Below are 18235 nucleotides of genomic sequence, written 5' to 3'. Positions count from 1 at the left end.
GAGTCCTTTGTTATAAGTGCATAGTGGATCTGTAGAAAGACAAAATCTGTACAAGAGTTGCCCTGTAACCATGACATTTTGTATGCATTTTGTGTATTTTACATTAGCATGATGTTTGGTAAATGCTTATAAGATATGATGGCTGATTATATTAATTATCATGTCACACGCCATAATGGTGCTCATGTTAAATGCTGTGATTTAGTTCTTTAAATTAAAACAGAGGTAACTTTTACCTGCATATTTAATCTCAATTGTCCTTGGGTGACTTTGGTGATTTCAAGGTGTTGCTTTCCGTGGTTTAATCATTTTCAAGTGTTCGGTGAATGCACATGAAAACACTTCACAACATAATTAGCTCTCTTTCTTCTCCGCATTTAAAGCTTCCATGTGATGCGTTCAAATATCTAACTTGGCACAAGTTGAAAGAACATGATGTACAGGGGACTCAAATTCGTTGTCCTAGAGTGAGAGAAGGTAAAGTAAAAAACCTCTTATCCGCTAAAAGCATTTACTAAAGTCCTACGAAAATGTTTATCCACTCGAGCCAAAGCATGTAGCGCTTCCTATTATTATTATTAGCAGATGAAAACCTTCCGCTGTTTATTCTTTTAACATGCACATACATTTTATATGAACAAAGGGCCGACAGAGGACGAACTTGTAATAAGAGGAGAGGCTCATCTATTCCAAGAAAGGACACACACAAACGATAAAGAGATATGGAGGCAAAGGCTGCAAGAAAACTGGGAGAATTGCCTGGTAAGAGAGGATACTTGTTTCCTGGAGCCATATTATCTTTTATCTAAATTGCGGCTGTAGTGATGTTAGAAAAGAATCTCCAATGCCAATGCCAGTCCAATGTGCTGCCCAGAAGCAAATACTTGCTACATGTGTTCTAAAGCCTGATTATACATAGCTATGCATTAAAGGGAAGCTGTCGGCAGAAATTGACCCAATAAATCATAACCAGTATGTTGTCAAATGGGTTAAAGGGAACCTCATTTTCACTAAAGACAGGTTGCAGAAGCTTATTACACCTGCAGCGTAAATCTGCCTATCTGCCTTTTCTAAGAATTTGCGTTACAATATAATTGTGTTTTATAACTTACATTGCACTCTGAGAAAATCCTGGGGTAGTCACAGGGGCTGGACTTTGGTTTGGATGCATTTCCAAAAACATCATTTGCCTTGTCTGTGTTACTCACTCCTCAGATCTTGGCCCCCACCTTTGTGCTCCTGTACAGCTCCACCTCCTGCTCCTTCTCAGAGGTCATAGCCTGGTGAGCTGCTTTCTTTCATGATTCAGTGTGGTGGCATCATTCGAACACCGACTTTGAAGTAAGATGTCAACTGGATATATAAAGTCAGAAGTGGAGAGCTCAGCACTGAAGTCCAGCTCTCTCCAGCTCTCTCCAGCAAAGAACTTCCACTTCCCTGTAATTGACACTCATGCATCCAGGGCATCACAAATCGGCTGTTCTGCAGTTTTATGTATGAAGTCAATCACAAAAGAGGTGGTGTTCTGGGTTGGGGTGAGCTTGACTTACATTTCTTCAATTAGATATTATTAAAACATTTTTACCTGTGTGAAAATAATTTCTCATAAATGTAGTCAATGGATACGGCCACCTCTGCTGGAGGGATTGCACAAAGAAACAAAAGGATTTTGTATATGAAAGTTGCTTCAGGTCCCACAGCCGTCCTTTAGTAATGATTGAAGAAATGTTTACATAAGGCAAATGGATTAAATTAAATGTGAATGCCCAGATGGGAATACCCCTTTAAGTACTAAACTCTCTGGTCCCTGTGAAAGAAACATGACAGGAATTTAATCTACTTGATAATTTATTAATAGTAGTTTATTGGGTCAGTTTTTGCTGAAAGGTTCCCTTTAACAATAAGGAAGAATTACTTTATCTACTTTATATTTCCATTGTGCCCTTTTATCAGGTACATTTCTGTCATGAGCTATTAATTATACTACTGTGATATTTGTGAGATATATAAAGTTAGTAATATTTAATGCAAAAGTTTTCTAATTTGCATAAAATCATGTTTTTTAATGTGTAATTGGGAACTTGTAGAATAGGCTCGTGCAGGTTTTTTGTATTGTATTTGGTATGAAGTGTCATTTTGAAATCATGAAAAAGTGAAAGAGAAACAGGCGGTCCCCTATTTAAGAACACCCGACTTACAGACGACCCCTAGTTACAAACGGCCCTCTGGATGTTTGCAATTTACTGTATTTTAGCCTTAGGCTACTATAAACAGTTATAACAGTTATCAAAGGTGTCTGAAATAAAACTGTATTGTTAATTCTGGTTCGTATGACAATCCAACATTTTTAAAATCCAATTGTCACAGAGACAAAAAAAGAATTTTGACTGGGGTTACAATTATGAAGTATACAGTTCCGACTTACATACAAACTCAACTTAAGAACAAACCTACAGAACCTATCCTGTACAAGGCAAACTGCAAGGAAATAACAGTGTCCATAGATGTGCAAAAACTGTAGCGTGGTCTGAGAGCAGTTGGTCTTTGCAAGTTTTCAGTCTGTTAAACATGTTCACAATTCATAGTGGGTGATATTTGATCATGTTTAGTGCTCCACAGAGACATAAATTGGCCTTTGCCGGTCCGAACTCGGTGTAACATTCCTTGAAATATATGTATGTATAGACAAAGAGCTGTCTGGTGTTTCTGAAAGCCTGAAACCATTAGAGACAATAAAGCCAGTATGACAAGCCTGAGTGACTGGTTTCCTTCACCGGTGCATGCAGAGTTTGCACTACAAGGTGTTGTAGACTGCCCCGGGGAGCCGGGGAGACTCTGGCTTACGTGCTGCCTGCTTACAATGAATTCATACATAACAGACTGTAAACCATGACTGACTATGTGCAAATGACTTGTAACGTAAGCCGTGATTGTTATAACGAAATCCAATTTTCTCCGAGAGCAGCTGAAGTGGAACTTTTAGCAGCTTGTTTGGGAGTATGATAAATCTCAGAAATCTCCCAGAAATAATATATTTTCATGAAAATTATATATTGCTGTTTTTCATGGTATAATAAAATTTCAATTTCCTTGGGAATGTTTTTTTTTTCCCTCTACATTTTTATTTATGCTGGTGTATAAATTGCTCATAAGGAAAGCAAATTATAAAACCGGAGAAATGGGTAAGACTGAACGTAGAGCATCGAAAAAAAGCATGGAAGGTCTTGTGATGGGCATTGACTTACATTTGTTCATTTGCAGAATATAAATCTGTCTTATCAAGGTCTTGGTGATCCTTACCAGGAAAATAACTTTCAGCGTATTCTTCGTCGTCTAATAAGAGTAGAAAGACTGTGGTTGGTTGACAACTCATTTAAAGACTTGAGTGCCATTCGATTGCCAAGGTAAGCAACTAGTGCATGCAAATGACTACTCGGAATTAATAGTGCCCATACCTTCAATAGCTGTTGGCATTACTCTTCTTCATCTAACTGAAACTTTGTCCAACTTCTTTCATCATGTCATTGTAATAAGGAAAGGAGAATATGATGCTTCCGGGCACCTATGCAAATGGATTATTTCCCACAGGATGATATCTTTCTTCTGTATGTGTTTGGAGGCATTAAAGAGAACCTGCCATGAAAATTAACCCAGCCAAAATAAATACTTGCTTAAAAAGCATTGCCCTTATCTTCAAATGATTCCTTCCCATGGCTGCAATGTTAAAAAAAGCAGTTTCTAAACTTATATACATCTCACCTGATGTGAGTCCAATAATAGTAATGGAGTCCAGTATGTGCAGTGTTCACTGCATTCCCCTGTTTCCTTGTTCCTGATTATCAGGTCTCACTGCTAGGATATCCTGCTATGTGAAACATTTATGTTATATCATTGTTCACTTAATGTCATGTGACCAGGGTGATGTCATCTAAGGTCCTGTTACATATGCAACGTCAACTCCATTTATGTATCTGATCACATGAAATCACAGCATGCCTCTTTGGAGGAGGAGTAGAAGTCCATGGAGGCATGATGTTATCATGCCATGATATGTGATACGATACATACCTGGGGTAGATGTTGTAAAGGACCTTAGATGAAATCAACCTGGTCACATGAAAACATAGGAGTAGATGGGAAGGGCAGACTAAGCAGGACACAACCCCTCTGATATCAGGTAGGCATCACCCACACCTGTCAGGGCCACCAGGGTAGAGAAAGATGTGGAGCAAGGCGGGAGCAGGGTAACATGGTTCCCTCTGTTTATAGGTCCCAGTAGATGGTATAGGGGGAGGCCTGTTAAGTTATTGACTTAGCTATGGACTCACACTTGGAAAAAGATATGATGAAAAAACTCACAGTTCCTTATTAGGAGAGTCCGAAACAGGTCTGTACCATTGACAGGCAGTGCGACTTTCCACTGTAAGGGCATGCAAATGGCTGTCTGATGGATAGGTCAAGTGTGGATAGCTTTAACCCCTGCTGCAAGGGAAGACTAACTACAACTCTACAGCAGAGGTCTGCAATGCTGGCCAAATATTCTGTGAACTATGCCAGCCCTAGTACATCAGCAGCACAAGTCTGTGGTGCGTCTCTTATCTCCAAAATCTTTTGCAAGCCTCTGGATTGTTCCGGGAAAGCAATAAGGCAGCCTGCATCTCCTCACGTGACCACAACAGATATATTTTTAGGTTAAATAGAGCATTACGCATTTGGTAACAGAGCAGAATAATATGCTTGTACAAACACCCTCTCTAGACAGTATATGGCAGCCAGGGATTACACAGGGTAGCTGAGCATATAGATAAAGGGGATGACAGCTCTTAAAGGGTCACTAGAGAGATTATTAAAGACCCTACTGCGGGTTATTACAACTGCCAGAAAGTCCTATTCCTGACCATGTCTTTGGCTCAGGCAGGCTTTTCTATGGCCATGTGACTGGATCTCACATCCTGATGACAATCAGTCATCATTTTTGTCCCAATCCATCACAAAAAGAATTTTCAAAAAATAATCAAGTTCTTAGATGTAGCTGCAGAAACCAAATCAAATTTCATTAAGAGGACATCACAATGCTGACCATATTCAGAAATGATAGTTGCCAGTCAATATTTGGCAGCTCTCATACTGTACGTTAGTAAAGAGGCCGGGTGAGTACTTGCTCAGACCCAAACCTAATTACAATAATATTCCAGAATGACAAAGTGAGGAGCAACTTGCTTTACGTAGACAATCTTCACTCAGTATTCAAGTAAGAACTTGTCTCATGAAGTGACCTAGAGTACATATCAATCAAAATATCTTGAGCTTGGAATGTTTTCCATGATAAATGTTGAAAATAACAGACTGGTTCTGATTGTTACAGGTGCAAAGAGTTAAACTTAAGCAAAAATCACTTTAGGTCCTTTAAGCATCTGCCAAAGCTTCCTGCAATCCAGCACTTATCACTCGCAGAGAATAACATTGAATCTTTGAGTGGTCTTGCAGTCTTGAAGCATTCTCCACTAGAGTCACTTGTTCTGAAGTCAAATCCTTGTGAGTTTTTGGAAGACTACAGACTACGGTAAGTTATAGTCGTTATGTTAATAGGAACTATAATGAATCCAGCTGTTCATTGTGAAGTTTTCTATTGTTTTGTGCTTTCATTTTGCTCATTTATTCAGAAGAATAAATTATATTTTCTAAAATAGCTTTTTTTGGACCCTGGTGACCATTATCTGCATTGCGGGTTTCCGCTTTATTTAACATTGATTTGCGCCTATAAAAGTGCAAATAATTGTGCAATAACACATCAGTCTTGACCATGCTTAGGAAAAGTAATGGTATGGTTTTGTGCAAAAAAACTTTACAGGCAGTCCCCGGGTTACATACAAGATAGGGTCTGGAGGTTTGTTCTTAAGTTGAATTTGTATGTAAGTCGAAACTGTATATTTTATAATGGAAGTTCTAGACAATTTTTTTTCTTTTGCCCCAGTGACAATTGGAGTTTCAAAATTTTTGGTGTAATTGGACCAAGAATTATCAATAAAGCTTCATTACAGGCATCTTACAGCTGATCATTGCAGTCTGGGACTATAGTAAAGCATTCAGAGAGCTTCACCAGAGGTCACAGTGGGCAGAGGGGTCCGTCTGTAACTATGGGTTGTCTGTAAGTCGGGTGTCCTTAACCCCTTCCCGACATTTGACGTAATAATACTGCATGGCGGGAGGTGCGTTCCCGCAAAATGCAGTATTATTACGTCATGCTTCTGGCGCCGGCTCCTGAACGGAGCCGGCGCCAGAAGCTGCGGGTGTCGGCTATATATTATAGCCGACACCTGCCTCTAACACCCGCGATCGGAGATTTCTCCGATCGCGGGTGTTAACCCCTAACACGCCGCGGTCGCGCTGACCGCGGCGTGTCAGAGGCATTTAAATGCAATCTAAAGGGAATCGGACCCCCCCGCGGCGCTTACCGGGGGGGTCCGCTGCTCCGATCGCAGCCCCGGGACTGCCGGTGCCCGGGGCTGCGAGATCTTCATCCGGAAGCCGGGTCCTGCCAGATGCGCAGCATGCTCAGTGTCTTACATTACACAGTGCAATACTTCTGTATTGCACTGTGTAACCTGTAAAATAGCTTGAACAAGTGATCAGAAGATCACTTGTTCAAGCTTAGATGTCATTACCTGTAAAAAAAAGTTAAAACAATAAATAAAGGTTTTTAAAAATAAAAATAAATAATAAAAGAAAGTGAAAGTCCCCCCAAACACCACATTTCCCTTTACACAAGTAATAAAGTATAAAATACACTAAATCACAAAAAAAACCCACTTATTTGGTATCGCCGCGTCCGTAACAATCTGTACAATAAATCCTAATCATAATTGGACCCGCTCGGTGAACGTGGTAAAAAAAAAACCCCAAAAACTTGCCAAAAATTAAAACTTTTTATCAAATTGCTTTACAAAAAATGTTCTAAAAAGTGATCCGAAAAAGTTACAAGCGCCAAAATGATACCACTGAAAAGAACAACTTGTCACGCAAAAAATAAGCTCACAACCAGCTCCGTCAACCAAAAAATACTATAGTTATGCCGCTATAAAGATGGCAATACTAAAACAAATTCAATTTTTCTAGTTTTCCTTCAATAAAATTGGACAAATATAAATAAAACTATATAAATGAGGTATCACCGTAATCGTAGTGATCCGTAGAATAAAGATAATATATTATTGTTATGCTACAGCGAACCCCCCCCTCAAAAATGCTAAAAATCCAAAACAAGAATTGATGATTTTATTTTCCTCCACACGAAAAAAGTTAATAAAATTGCTTCAATAAGCTAAAAACCCTCTAAAATAAAGTTTTTTTTACAGTGCATCGCGTCTCTCAAAAAATAAGCCCTTATTTGTCTAAATTGCTTAAAAAATAAAGATTGTATAGCCTATTCCCAACGCGCGTTGTAATAGAACGGTGCGGCGGGTAGTGACTTGCCAACACGGTTCAGACACAGTGATCGGGGCAAGATGGCAGCTGATCCTAACAGCCATCCATCCTGCCCCATGGACCAGAAGGGTTATGTCCCCCCCATACACCCCCAGTTTATTATCGCTGCTATTGGCTCATCAATTCAGACGAGCCAATAGCAGCGAATTTACTTATGACGTCAGTAATACCGGTCACCATGTCTGTAGAGACGGTGATCGGGGCAGAGTGGCGGCTGTTCCTGACAGCCACCAATTGTGCCTTGTGGTTCAGAGGGGTTTTGTTGCCCCCCTCTGTCCATGTTTGCCGCTATTGGCTGGTCGATTTGGTCCAGCCATAAGCAGCAATATTCGTCACAATGGGCATCGCTAGGGTGAATAAGAGCAACACTAGGCGATAATTTCCCTACTAAAACGAAGATATGGTACAAAAGCGCTGGCCGTGTACATTGTACAGATTACGCTGTACAACTCTTACGTGCTGTTCCAATGTGCAGGTCCTGCCGTATCATTTCTCCGTTTTCAAGAGGAAGATATTAGGAAACTAATATTGGGACAAGAAGGACGGGGCCCCAGTACCTCTGGTTTAGATGTTCCTGTATTTTGCCAGGACAGCATTTTCCCGGTGAATTCTGCTGCTTCTAATGGTAAGACTCAATAAAGAGTCTGTTCCAAAAGAGGAGTTAGGATGGACACTATATACTAAGGATGGACACTATATACTACTAAGAGACCTGCGACAACTCCAAGTGTGACAAAAGTTTAGATGGTCCCCTGGTCTATTCTACCTCCTTATACGCAACACATTCAAAATTCACGCCCAACCTGTTGTGAATTCAGTAAAATGAATAATTGTAACAACTGGTAGGTCACGTTGCTCCCTATACCCCTCCACATTATTTCATAAGGGGCGCCACATAACGGGCACTGAACGTTCCAGAAATAATTGCAATTTCCATCTTGGACTCCATCGCACATCGTATTTGGAAACCACCTGTATGTTCAAATGCTCATTTCACTACGTGTATTACACTACACCACATATTACACCTTGCTAAATTCCCCAAGGGGTGTACATTCAACAATTAGGGTCACTTTTCGGGTTTTCCTCTGTTTTGGTACCACTACGGCTCTCCAAATGTATCCTGACACATGTGAAGGATTTCTTGCAAATTTGGCCTCTAAAAGACAAACATCCCTCTTTTCCTCTACTGTGCGCCCATAAAGCATTTTATATGCACATGTGGGGTACTTCTACACTCAGGAGAAATAGTTTTACACCTTTTTCGGGGTTATTTAATATATTATCCCTTGTGGCTTACATAAATTAGGGGTAAAGTGACATTTATAGGAAAATTTTCACCTTTTTAATGTTTAGGGCCTAATTGGATCATTCACCTGTAGGGGCAAATACATATATTACACATTGCAAAATTCTCTAAGGGGTGTGTGTTCAAAAATTAGGGTCACTTTTTGGATTCTTATCTGTTTTATACCACTAGGGCTCTCCAAATGCATGTCAAACATTTCTGTCAAATTTGGCTTCTAAAAGGCAAACCTCCCCCTTTCCTTTTACTGTGCGCCCATACAACATTTTATATACACATGTGGGGTACTTCTACACTCAAGAGAAATAGGTTTACACATTTTGGGGGGTTATTACATTTTTTTTATCCCTTGTGGCTACAAAAAATTAGGGGTACAATCAGAGATCGCATTAACGCCTCACCACGCGTCATAGACGCGTGATGAGGCGCCATTACCCCCAAAAATAATTGCCATGCGTAAAGATACGCTTGGCAATTATTCCGTGTAGCGCGCAGGCTGAGCGGCCCGGCGCACGCTGCATAGGAGGGGAATGGCAGTAGAGTGATCGCATCGTGCGCGGGACCGCTCAGCAGGATGCAGCGATCTCTGGGATCCCTGAGCGCCGGACCCAGGGGAGACATGTGAGCCGCTGCTACTCGTCCTGCTCCAATTCTCTCTGCCTGCAGCAGCGGCCAGCAGTTATGTGATCCCGGGTGAGTGTGAGCCGCGGTACACTGCACTCTATGTGTATGTGAGTGAGTGCTGTGTTGTGCCAGTGCAGGGCCCACTTAAGGCGGGGGAGGTGTGTGACAGGGATATAATAATGATACAGAGAGCGGTTACTCTCTGCATCCTCAGTATCTGCACTGCACTCCCGTACGGGCCATGGCCGAGCCTCCCACTGTGAGCACTCAGTGCCTCCAGCCACCAGCGCTGCTCCGATCGGCCTCAGCATTATCAGCGTACAGACAGGAAGCAAAGCCCACTCCTGTTTGATGTATGGTGACCCTGTGACCTCGCTGAGGAGGACAGCCCTGTGTGTGCAATTAACCCTTTCAGTCTTGACTCTGACAGAGTCAGTTGTGTTTTTTTATGCCCACTTTCTGCCCCCTGCAATGTTACCTGTGTGCCACCTGTTCCACCACTCCTTTCCTCTTGACCTCCTATCTCCTTCCCATGTACAACCACCTAACTATATTTGCCAGGTCACCTTGCCTCCAAATTATGTCCCTGCTGCCATTCTATCTATGCTTCCTTACATTAACCCTGACGGTGCATTCACACAAGGCACATTTATTAGTGTCTGCAACAGTTTTCTGTCTGAGTTTGCACTGAAAAGAAGGTGCAAACTGCTTGTACATGTATTTATGAAGTGTCTGCGACAGATTTGTGTCACGGCAGCTGTGTTGTACCAGTGTGTGTGTGTGCGCTGTGTTGTGCCAGTGTGTGTGTGCGCTGTGTTGTGCCAGTGTGTGTGTGTGCGCTGTGTTGTGCCAGTGTGTGTGTGTGCGCTGTGTTGTGCCAGTGTGTGTGTGTGCGCTGTGTTGTGCCAGTGTGTGTGTGTGCGCTGTGTTGTGCCAGTGTGTGTGTGTGTGCGCTGTGTTGTGCCAGTGTGTGTGTGTGTGCGCTGTGTTGTGCCAGTGTGTGTGTGTGTGTGTGCGCTGTGTTGTGCCAGTGTGTGTGTGTGTGTGTGTGCGCTGTGTTGTGCCAGTGTGTGTGTGTGTGTGCGCGCTGTGTTGTGCCAGTGTGTGTGTGTGTGTGTGCGCTGTGTTGTGCCAGTGTGTGTGTGTGTGTGTGTGCGCTGTGTTGTGCCAGTGTGTGTGTGTGTGTGTGCGCTGTGTTGTGCCAGTGTGTGTGTGTGTGTGTGTGTGCGCTGTGTTGTGCCAGTGTGTGTGTGTGTGTGTGTGCGCTGTGTTGTGCCAGTGTGTGTGTGTGTGTGTGCGCTGTGTTGTGCCAGTGTGTGTGTGTGTGTGTGCGCTGTGTTGTGCCAGTGTGTGTGTGTGTGTGTGCGCTGTGTTGTGCCAGTGTGTGTGTGTGTGTGTGCGCTGTGTTGTGCCAGTGTGTGTGTGTGTGTGTGCGCTGTGTTGTGCCAGTGTGTGTGTGTGTGCGCTGTGTTGTGCCAGTGTGTGTGTGTGTGTGCGCTGTGTTGTGCCAGTGTGTGTGTGTGTGTGCGCTGTGTTGTGCCAGTGTGTGTGTGTGTGTGCGCTGTGTTGTGCCAGTGTGTGTGTGTGTGTGTGTGCGCTGTGTTGTGCCAGTGTGTGTGTGTGTGTGTGTGTGCGCTGTGTTGTGCCAGTGTGTGTGTGTGTGTGTGTGCGCTGTGTTGTGCCAGTGTGTGTGTGTGTGTGTGCGCTGTGTTGTGCCAGTGTGTGTGTGTGCTGTGTTGTGCCAGTGTGTGTGTGTGTGTGTGTGCGCTGTGTTGTGCCAGTGTGTGTGTGTGTGTGTGCGCTGTGTTGTGCCAGTGTGTGTGTGTGTGTGTGCGCTGTGTTGTGCCAGTGTGTGTGTGTGTGTGTGCGCTGTGTTGTGCCAGTGTGTGTGTGCGCTGTGTTGTGCCAGTGTGTGTGTGTGTGTGTGTGTGCGCTGTGTTGTGCCAGTGTGTGTGTGTGTGCGCTGTGTTGTGCCAGTGTGTGTGTGTGTGCGCTGTGTTGTGCCAGTGTGTGTGTGTGTGCGCTGTGTTGTGCCAGTGTGTGTGTGTGTGTGTGTGCGCTGTGTTGTGCCAGTGTGTGTGTGTGTGCGCTGTGTTGTGCCAGTGTGTGTGTGTGTGTGCGCTGTGTTGTGCCAGTGTGTGTGTGTGTGTGTGCGCTGTGTTGTGCCAGTGTGTGTGTGTGTGTGTGTGCGCTGTGTTGTGCCAGTGTGTGTGTGTGTGTGCGCTGTGTTGTGCCAGTGTGTGTGTGTGTGTGCGCTGTGTTGTGCCAGTGTGTGTGTGTGTGTGTGTGCGCTGTGTTGTGCCAGTGTGTGTGTGTGTGCGCTGTGTTGTGCCAGTGTGTGTGTGTGTGTGCGCTGTGTTGTGCCAGTGTGTGTGTGTGTGTGCGCTGTGTTGTGCCAGTGTGTGTGTGTGTGTGTGTGTGTGTGCGCTGTGTTGTGCCAGTGTGTGTGTGTGTGTGCGCTGTGTTGTGCCAGTGTGTGTGTGTGTGTGCGCTGTGTTGTGCCAGTGTGTGTGTGTGTGTGCGCTGTGTTGTGCCAGTGTGTGTGTGTGTGTGTGCGCTGTGTTGTGCCAGTGTGTGTGTGTGTGCGCTGTGTTGTGCCAGTGTGTGTGTGTGTGTGTGTGCGCTGTGTTGTGCCAGTGTGTGTGTGTGTGTGTGTGCGCTGTGTTGTGCCAGTGTGTGTGTGTGTGTGTGCGCTGTGTTGTGCCAGTGTGTGTGTGTGTGTGTGTGCGCTGTGTTGTGCCAGTGTGTGTGTGTGTGTGTGCGCGCTGTGTTGTGCCAGTGTGTGTGTGTGTGTGCGCTGTGTTGTGCCAGTGTGTGTGTGTGTGTGTGTGCGCTGTGTTGTGCCAGTGTGTGTGTGTGCGCTGTGTTGTGCCAGTGTGTGTGTGCGCTGTGTTGTGCCAGTGTGTGTGTGCGCTGTGTTGTGCCAGTGTGTGTGTGTGCGCTGTGTTGTGCCAGTGTGTGTGTGTGTGTGTGCGCTGTGTTGTGCCAGTGTGTGTGTGTGTGTGTGCGCTGTGTTGTGCCAGTGTGTGTGTGTGTGTGTGTGTGTGCGCTGTGTTGTGCCAGTGTGTGTGTGTGTGTGTGTGTGCGCTGTGTTGTGCCAGTGTGTGTGTGTGTGTGTGCGCTGTGTTGTGCCAGTGTGTGTGTGTGTGTGTGTGCGCTGTGTTGTGCCAGTGTGTGTGTGTGTGTGTGTGTGCGCTGTGTTGTGCCAGTGTGTGTGTGTGTGTGCGCTGTGTTGTGCCAGTGTGTGTGTGTGTGTGCGCTGTGTTGTGCCAGTGTGTGTGTGTGTGTGTGTGTGCGCTGTGTTGTGCCAGTGTGTGTGTGTGTGCGCTGGGTTGTGCCAGTGTGTGTGTGTGTGTGCGCTGTGTTGTGCCAGTGTGTGTGTGTGTGTGTGCGCTGTGTTGTGCCAGTGTGTGTGTGTGTGTGTGTGCGCTGTGTTGTGCCAGTGTGTGTGTGTGTGTGTGTGCGCTGTGTTGTGCCAGTGTGTGTGTGTGTGTGTGTGCTGTGTTGTGCCAGTGTGTGTGTGTGTGTGTGTGTGTGTGTGTGTGTGTGCGCTGTGTTGTGCCAGTGTGTGTGTGTGCGCTGTGTTGTGCCAGTGTGTGTGTGCGCTGTGTTGTGCCAGTGTGTGTGTGTGTGCGCTGTGTTGTGCCAGTGTGTGTGTGTGTGCGCTGTGTTGTGCCAGTGTGTGTGTGTGTGTGCGCTGTGTTGTGCCAGTGTGTGTGTGTGTGTGTGCGCTGTGTTGTGCCAGTGTGTGTGTGTGTGTGTGTGCGCTGTGTTGTGCCAGTGTGTGTGTGTGTGTGTGTGCGCTGTGTTGTGCCAGTGTGTGTGTGTGTGTGTGTGCTGTGTTGTGCCAGTGTGTGTGTGTGTGTGTGTGTGTGTGTGTGTGTGTGTGCGCTGTGTTGTGCCAGTGTGTGTGTGTGTGTGTGTGTGTGTGCGCTGTGTTGTGCCAGTGTGTGTGTGTGCGCTGTGTTGTGCCAGTGTGTGTGTGCGCTGTGTTGTGCCAGTGTGTGTGTGTGTGCGCTGTGTTGTGCCAGTGTGTGTGCACCGAGCAGACAGATGATTCTTTTTGTTTAAATAGCGTCTATTAACATTATAAACACCTATGAGATGTGTATATGTATTACCAAAATTTTCATACTCCTCATCGGCTAAAAATACTCCTCAAAAATGGTAAGAGGAGTATTATTACCCTTCGGTAAAAATGTTAGTGCGACCTCTGGGTACAATGACCTTTATAAGAAAATGTTCACCTTTGTCCTATTTAAGCCCTAATTAAATCAAACACCTATATGGACAAATACTCATATTACACCTTACTAAATTCTCTAAGGGGTGTGCTTTCCAAAATGGTGTCACTTGTTGGGGTTCCGCTCTGTTTTGGTACCACTACGGCTCTCTAAATGCATCCTGACACATGTAAAGGATGTTTGTCAAATTTGGCTTCTAAAAGGCCAACGCCCCTCTTTCCCTTCTGAGCTTCACTGCGTACCCATACAACATTTTATTTGCATGTGTGGGGCAATTGTATACTCGGGAGAAATGCTAGTACACATTTTTTGGGGTTGTTTCATCTTTAATGCCTTATGGGATACAAAAATTAGCCGTAAAAGTGACTTTTTTGGGAAAATGTCCATCTTTTTCCTTTTAGGGACCTAATTGAAGCAAACACCTGTGGGGGAAAATACACATATCACACCTTGCTAAATTCTCCAAAGGGTGCACTTTCCAAAATGGTGACACTTGTTGGGGTTCCCCTCTGTTTTGGTACCACTAGGGCTCTCCAAATGCATCCTGACACATGTAATGGATGATTGTCAAATCTGGCTTCTAAAAGGCCAAAGCTCCTCCTTCCCTTCTGAGCCCCACTGTGTACCCATACAACACTTTATATGCAAAAGTGGTGCAGTTCTGTGCTTAGGAGAAATAGTTTTACACATTTATGGGAGTTGTTTCATCTTTTATCCCTTGTGGCTTACAAAAATTTGGGGTAAAAGTGACTTTTTTGAGAACATTTTCACCTTTTTTCCCTTTTGGGGCCTAATTGAATCAAACACCTGTTTGGGCAAATACACAAATTACACCTTGCTAAACTCTCCAAGGGGTGTACTTTCCAGAATGGTGTCTCTTGTTGGGGCTTTCCTCTGTTTTGGTACCATTATGGCTCTCCAAATGCATCCTGACACATGAAAACTTTTTCAGCCATATTTGCCCTGCAAAAACGAAACAACGCTCTTTCCATTCCAAGTGCCCCCCTGTGCCCGTACAGCAGGGTACAGTGACAAAATGGGCATTGGCATGCTCAGGAGGAATTGCCTTAAACATGGTAAAATGCATTTTCCTTTTTAACCCATTGTGAAGGTGCAAATTTTAGTGTTCAATGAATCTATTGTAAGATAAAATTACATTTCTATAATTTCACTTTCATTTATCTTTCACCCTCATGAAACGCTCAAAGGGTTAACAAAATTCCCAAAGGTTGTTTTGAATATTTTGAGGGGTGTAGTTTCTAAAATGGTGTCATTTGTGGGGGGTTTCTGTCATGTGGGCCTTATAAAGTCACTTCTAACTAAACTGACCCTCCAAAAGTAGGTTTTGATGATTTTCGTGAAAATCAGAAAAATTGCACCTAAAGTTATAAGCCTCCTAGCATCCTAAAAAAAGGAAAAGATGTTTGAAAAATGATGCCAAGTTAAAGCAGACATATGGAAAATGTTAGTTATCAAGTTATTTTAGTGATATGACTAACTTTCCAAAAAGTAGAAAATTTTGAATTTTGAAAACATTGTTTTTTTCAAAATTTTTGGCAAATTTCCATTTATTTCATAAATAAATACCAAACATATTGATTAAATTTCTCGACCAACATGAAGTACAATGTGTCACGAAAAAACAATCTCAAAATCAACTGGATATGTTAAAGTGTTCCAAAGTTATAACCACTTAAATAGACACATGTCAGATTTTAAAAAATGGGCCGTGTCAGGAAGGTGAAAAGTGGCTTCAGCGTTAAGGGGTTAAGTAGGGGACCGCCTGTATTTGATAAAGACAAACAGGTGCAAAAAACAAGACTCTCAAAATGCGCAAAAAGAGCTCAGGGAAGAGGAAATAAGATAACTGATCCCCAATGATTGTGCCGATTGTGTTTGTAGTTTCTGCATGTCCTTCCCTGTACCATATACGGATACCATTAGTTGCGTACATCTGCACATTGACTTTTTATTTTTTAAAACAAGAAGTAAAGCAGATGTTTCCTTCAAACAAACTTCTAAAGGGCATGATTTATGCTACATAGTCTACTTTTTCATCTATCTAATTGTTGTTTGGTGACAATACAATAAATGTGATCTTAAGGTAGTTGTACAGACTGGAACAAAAATCATGACTGCTTTCACCAGAAATGTTTACTATGCTCGGGCATAACTTGTATTTGAGATACAATGCAAGATACAACCTATGGCCACACATGGCCCTGTTTCTGACAACAAACTCCTTAAAGGGGTTGTTAAAAAAATGTAAAACCCAGGGGTATTCAATCTATTTTTTATATCACGGCTAATATTTTAAAAGAAAGGCCTTTGTTTAAAAGTTATCCACAATCCAAACGTTGGATGTAACTATATATGACCACTGCGGTATTCCTCCCCCATCTAAATGGACAGGCAGGGTGTACAGGCACAGGGCCATACTATTCACATCTATGGGACTGTGGGACGTGGATGAGCAAAGTATTCAGTTTATTCATATACTGTAAATAGAAAAGAAACAGACGTCATTACCTGCCTTTCCATTCAAATGAGGAAGCAAGACCCATGTTCTTGCAATTGGTGTGTGTTCCAGTGTTTATGCCCAACCAATCAGATGGTTTCCCACTTTCCCAAAGCCCATTTTAATGCCTTAAAGGGGGATTGTCACAAAAATACCAAATATATGGACATGATAGGGCAACTCCATTGGGACTCTCACAGATGATAGATGTGGGGTCCGTTGGACCTATTTGAATGGGGTCATGTACAAATTGATGTGCTGGTGCTCCACTTATTACTATAGTAGACCAAGGGATAGCCAGGTATCATGGTCTCTTATCTCTGGCAGTGGAAAAGAGATTATTAGGGCATAATCGCTCTGTTACATCCTTAGTGGCCTTAGACTTGGAGAGGGAGATAATAGTAGCGTGTAACTATTCATCCCTGATATCAGATCTATAGTGACTGTCACACATGAGAGTTACCTTTGCTATCTGGATAGAGCTGTGCCTTTTGCTGGCCACTAAATTTAGTTTATTTAAAGAGAACCAGCCCCAAAGAACCTTTTTAGCCTCCCCCATGCTCCCACAGACAATTAATAGCATATCCCCAAACTGTTTTTATCAACATCCTGTCATTTTTGGATCAAATTATAGCTTATATTAAACTTTACCTGGCTCCCTGCCAGCTGTATCCCCTGTGTCCCTGCGTGTTCATCACAAAGCTCCCCCACCCCTACGGTGTAAAATGCTCCTCTTCCTTCACTTTGAAAAAAAATGTCCTCCCTCCTCCTAGTCACTTGCCCCGCCTCCTCTTGTGACAATTTGCAGTAACTGGGAGTAGTTTTTTCAAAGTCAAGAAAGAGGAGCATTTTACACAGGAGGGGTGGGGAACTCAGCTTTATGATGAACACGCCCAGGGGACACAGCTGGTGGAGAGCCAGGTAAAGTTTAATATAAGTTTTCATTTGATCCACAAATGATAGAATTTTGATAAAAACAGTTTGGGGTTATGCTTTTACAGCAATTGTATGTGGGGGCAAGGGACTGGCTAAAAAAGGGTCTATGGTGACAGGTTCCTTTTAACTCTAATACCAAATCCTAAACTTTTCAGAGATCCATTTAGAGTTAGAAAGGAAGTTGTAAATAGTCTTGATGTAAGGAGGTTATAACAACCCATTAATTCTGTGTCAACTAATTGTAGATCATAAGATTCTGGTTGCACACTCTTTGTGACCCATAGCCTTTGATAAAAAATAATATGATAAAATAATATGATATAAACTTATAGCCACAAATGATAAGATGACATTTATGTTTTTCTAATATTTCAGAGTGTTCTCCATTTTGCCAAACTTGAAAACTTTAGATGGAATTCCCAAACTTCCAGAAGATTGGTCGGTGGCAGAAGAGAGACATTTTTTCACAAGCAAGTGCACAATTTTATAACCATTTGCTGCATTGGTGCCTGAAATTTGAAATTTTTCACACACATCAGATTGGATTGGTAAAAAGTAACTTATTTTACCCGGTGCTGAGCGCATTGCATTTTTTAAAAAATAATTTAAAAAAACACAATACATTTTTCTCTGCTGTGTTTTCTTTCTGTGAACAGAAGAAGCCTAAATGCAGAAACAGCACAATTCATATGTGACATGTTAACTCTTTACCAGGAGTAACATGCTATGCATGTTCAGAAAATCTCCAGCAAAAAATGGATTTCTGCAGCAAATTGGCATGTGACTTAGCTAACGTTGAATTTATATGAAGACCCTTTCACTCCATAATCCATGAGAATAATGAACAGGTTGCAAAATGGTCAAAAATCATATTCATGGATATTATGGTGTAATTACTATCTCATTGACCTACTGCCCAGGACCACGTTTCTATGTGTTCATCCATATTGCTACCTTTTTATTTTATCATGAAACTAATAAACTTATATATTTTTATATAAATTGTGGCATTTTTTTTCAATTTCTTTGTTGGTAGTGTTGGAATAGAAATCTACTCCATTCCCGGTCTGGTGTATGTTTCAGCTATAGCTGCCACCAGTTTTTGGGTGCAGAATATTTTAA

At 43.0% G+C, this 18235-nt stretch overlaps 1 protein-coding gene across 1 annotated transcript in view; it reads left to right on the top strand.

Moving 5' to 3' along the window:
* Positions 1–17997, top strand: part of LOC140120607 (uncharacterized) — a 31404-nt gene extending 13407 nt beyond the window's left edge. The window contains exons 3-7 of the mRNA XM_072139576.1: positions 384–477; positions 644–762; positions 3262–3404; positions 5366–5563; positions 17489–17997. Coding sequence (XP_071995677.1) covers positions 384–477; positions 644–762; positions 3262–3404; positions 5366–5563; positions 17489–17603 — 669 coding nt within the window. The 3' untranslated portion in view covers positions 17604–17997. The remainder of the gene's footprint in view (positions 1–383; positions 478–643; positions 763–3261; positions 3405–5365; positions 5564–17488) is intronic.
* Positions 17998–18235: the final 238 nt, after the last annotated feature.

The sequence above is a fragment of the Engystomops pustulosus genome, chromosome 3 (assembly GCF_040894005.1).
Source record: "Engystomops pustulosus chromosome 3, aEngPut4.maternal, whole genome shotgun sequence".
Classification (NCBI taxonomy): domain Eukaryota; kingdom Metazoa; phylum Chordata; class Amphibia; order Anura; family Leptodactylidae; genus Engystomops; species Engystomops pustulosus.
The sequence above is the reverse complement of the archived record's forward strand: the minus strand, read 5'-3'. Positions and strand labels throughout refer to the sequence as shown.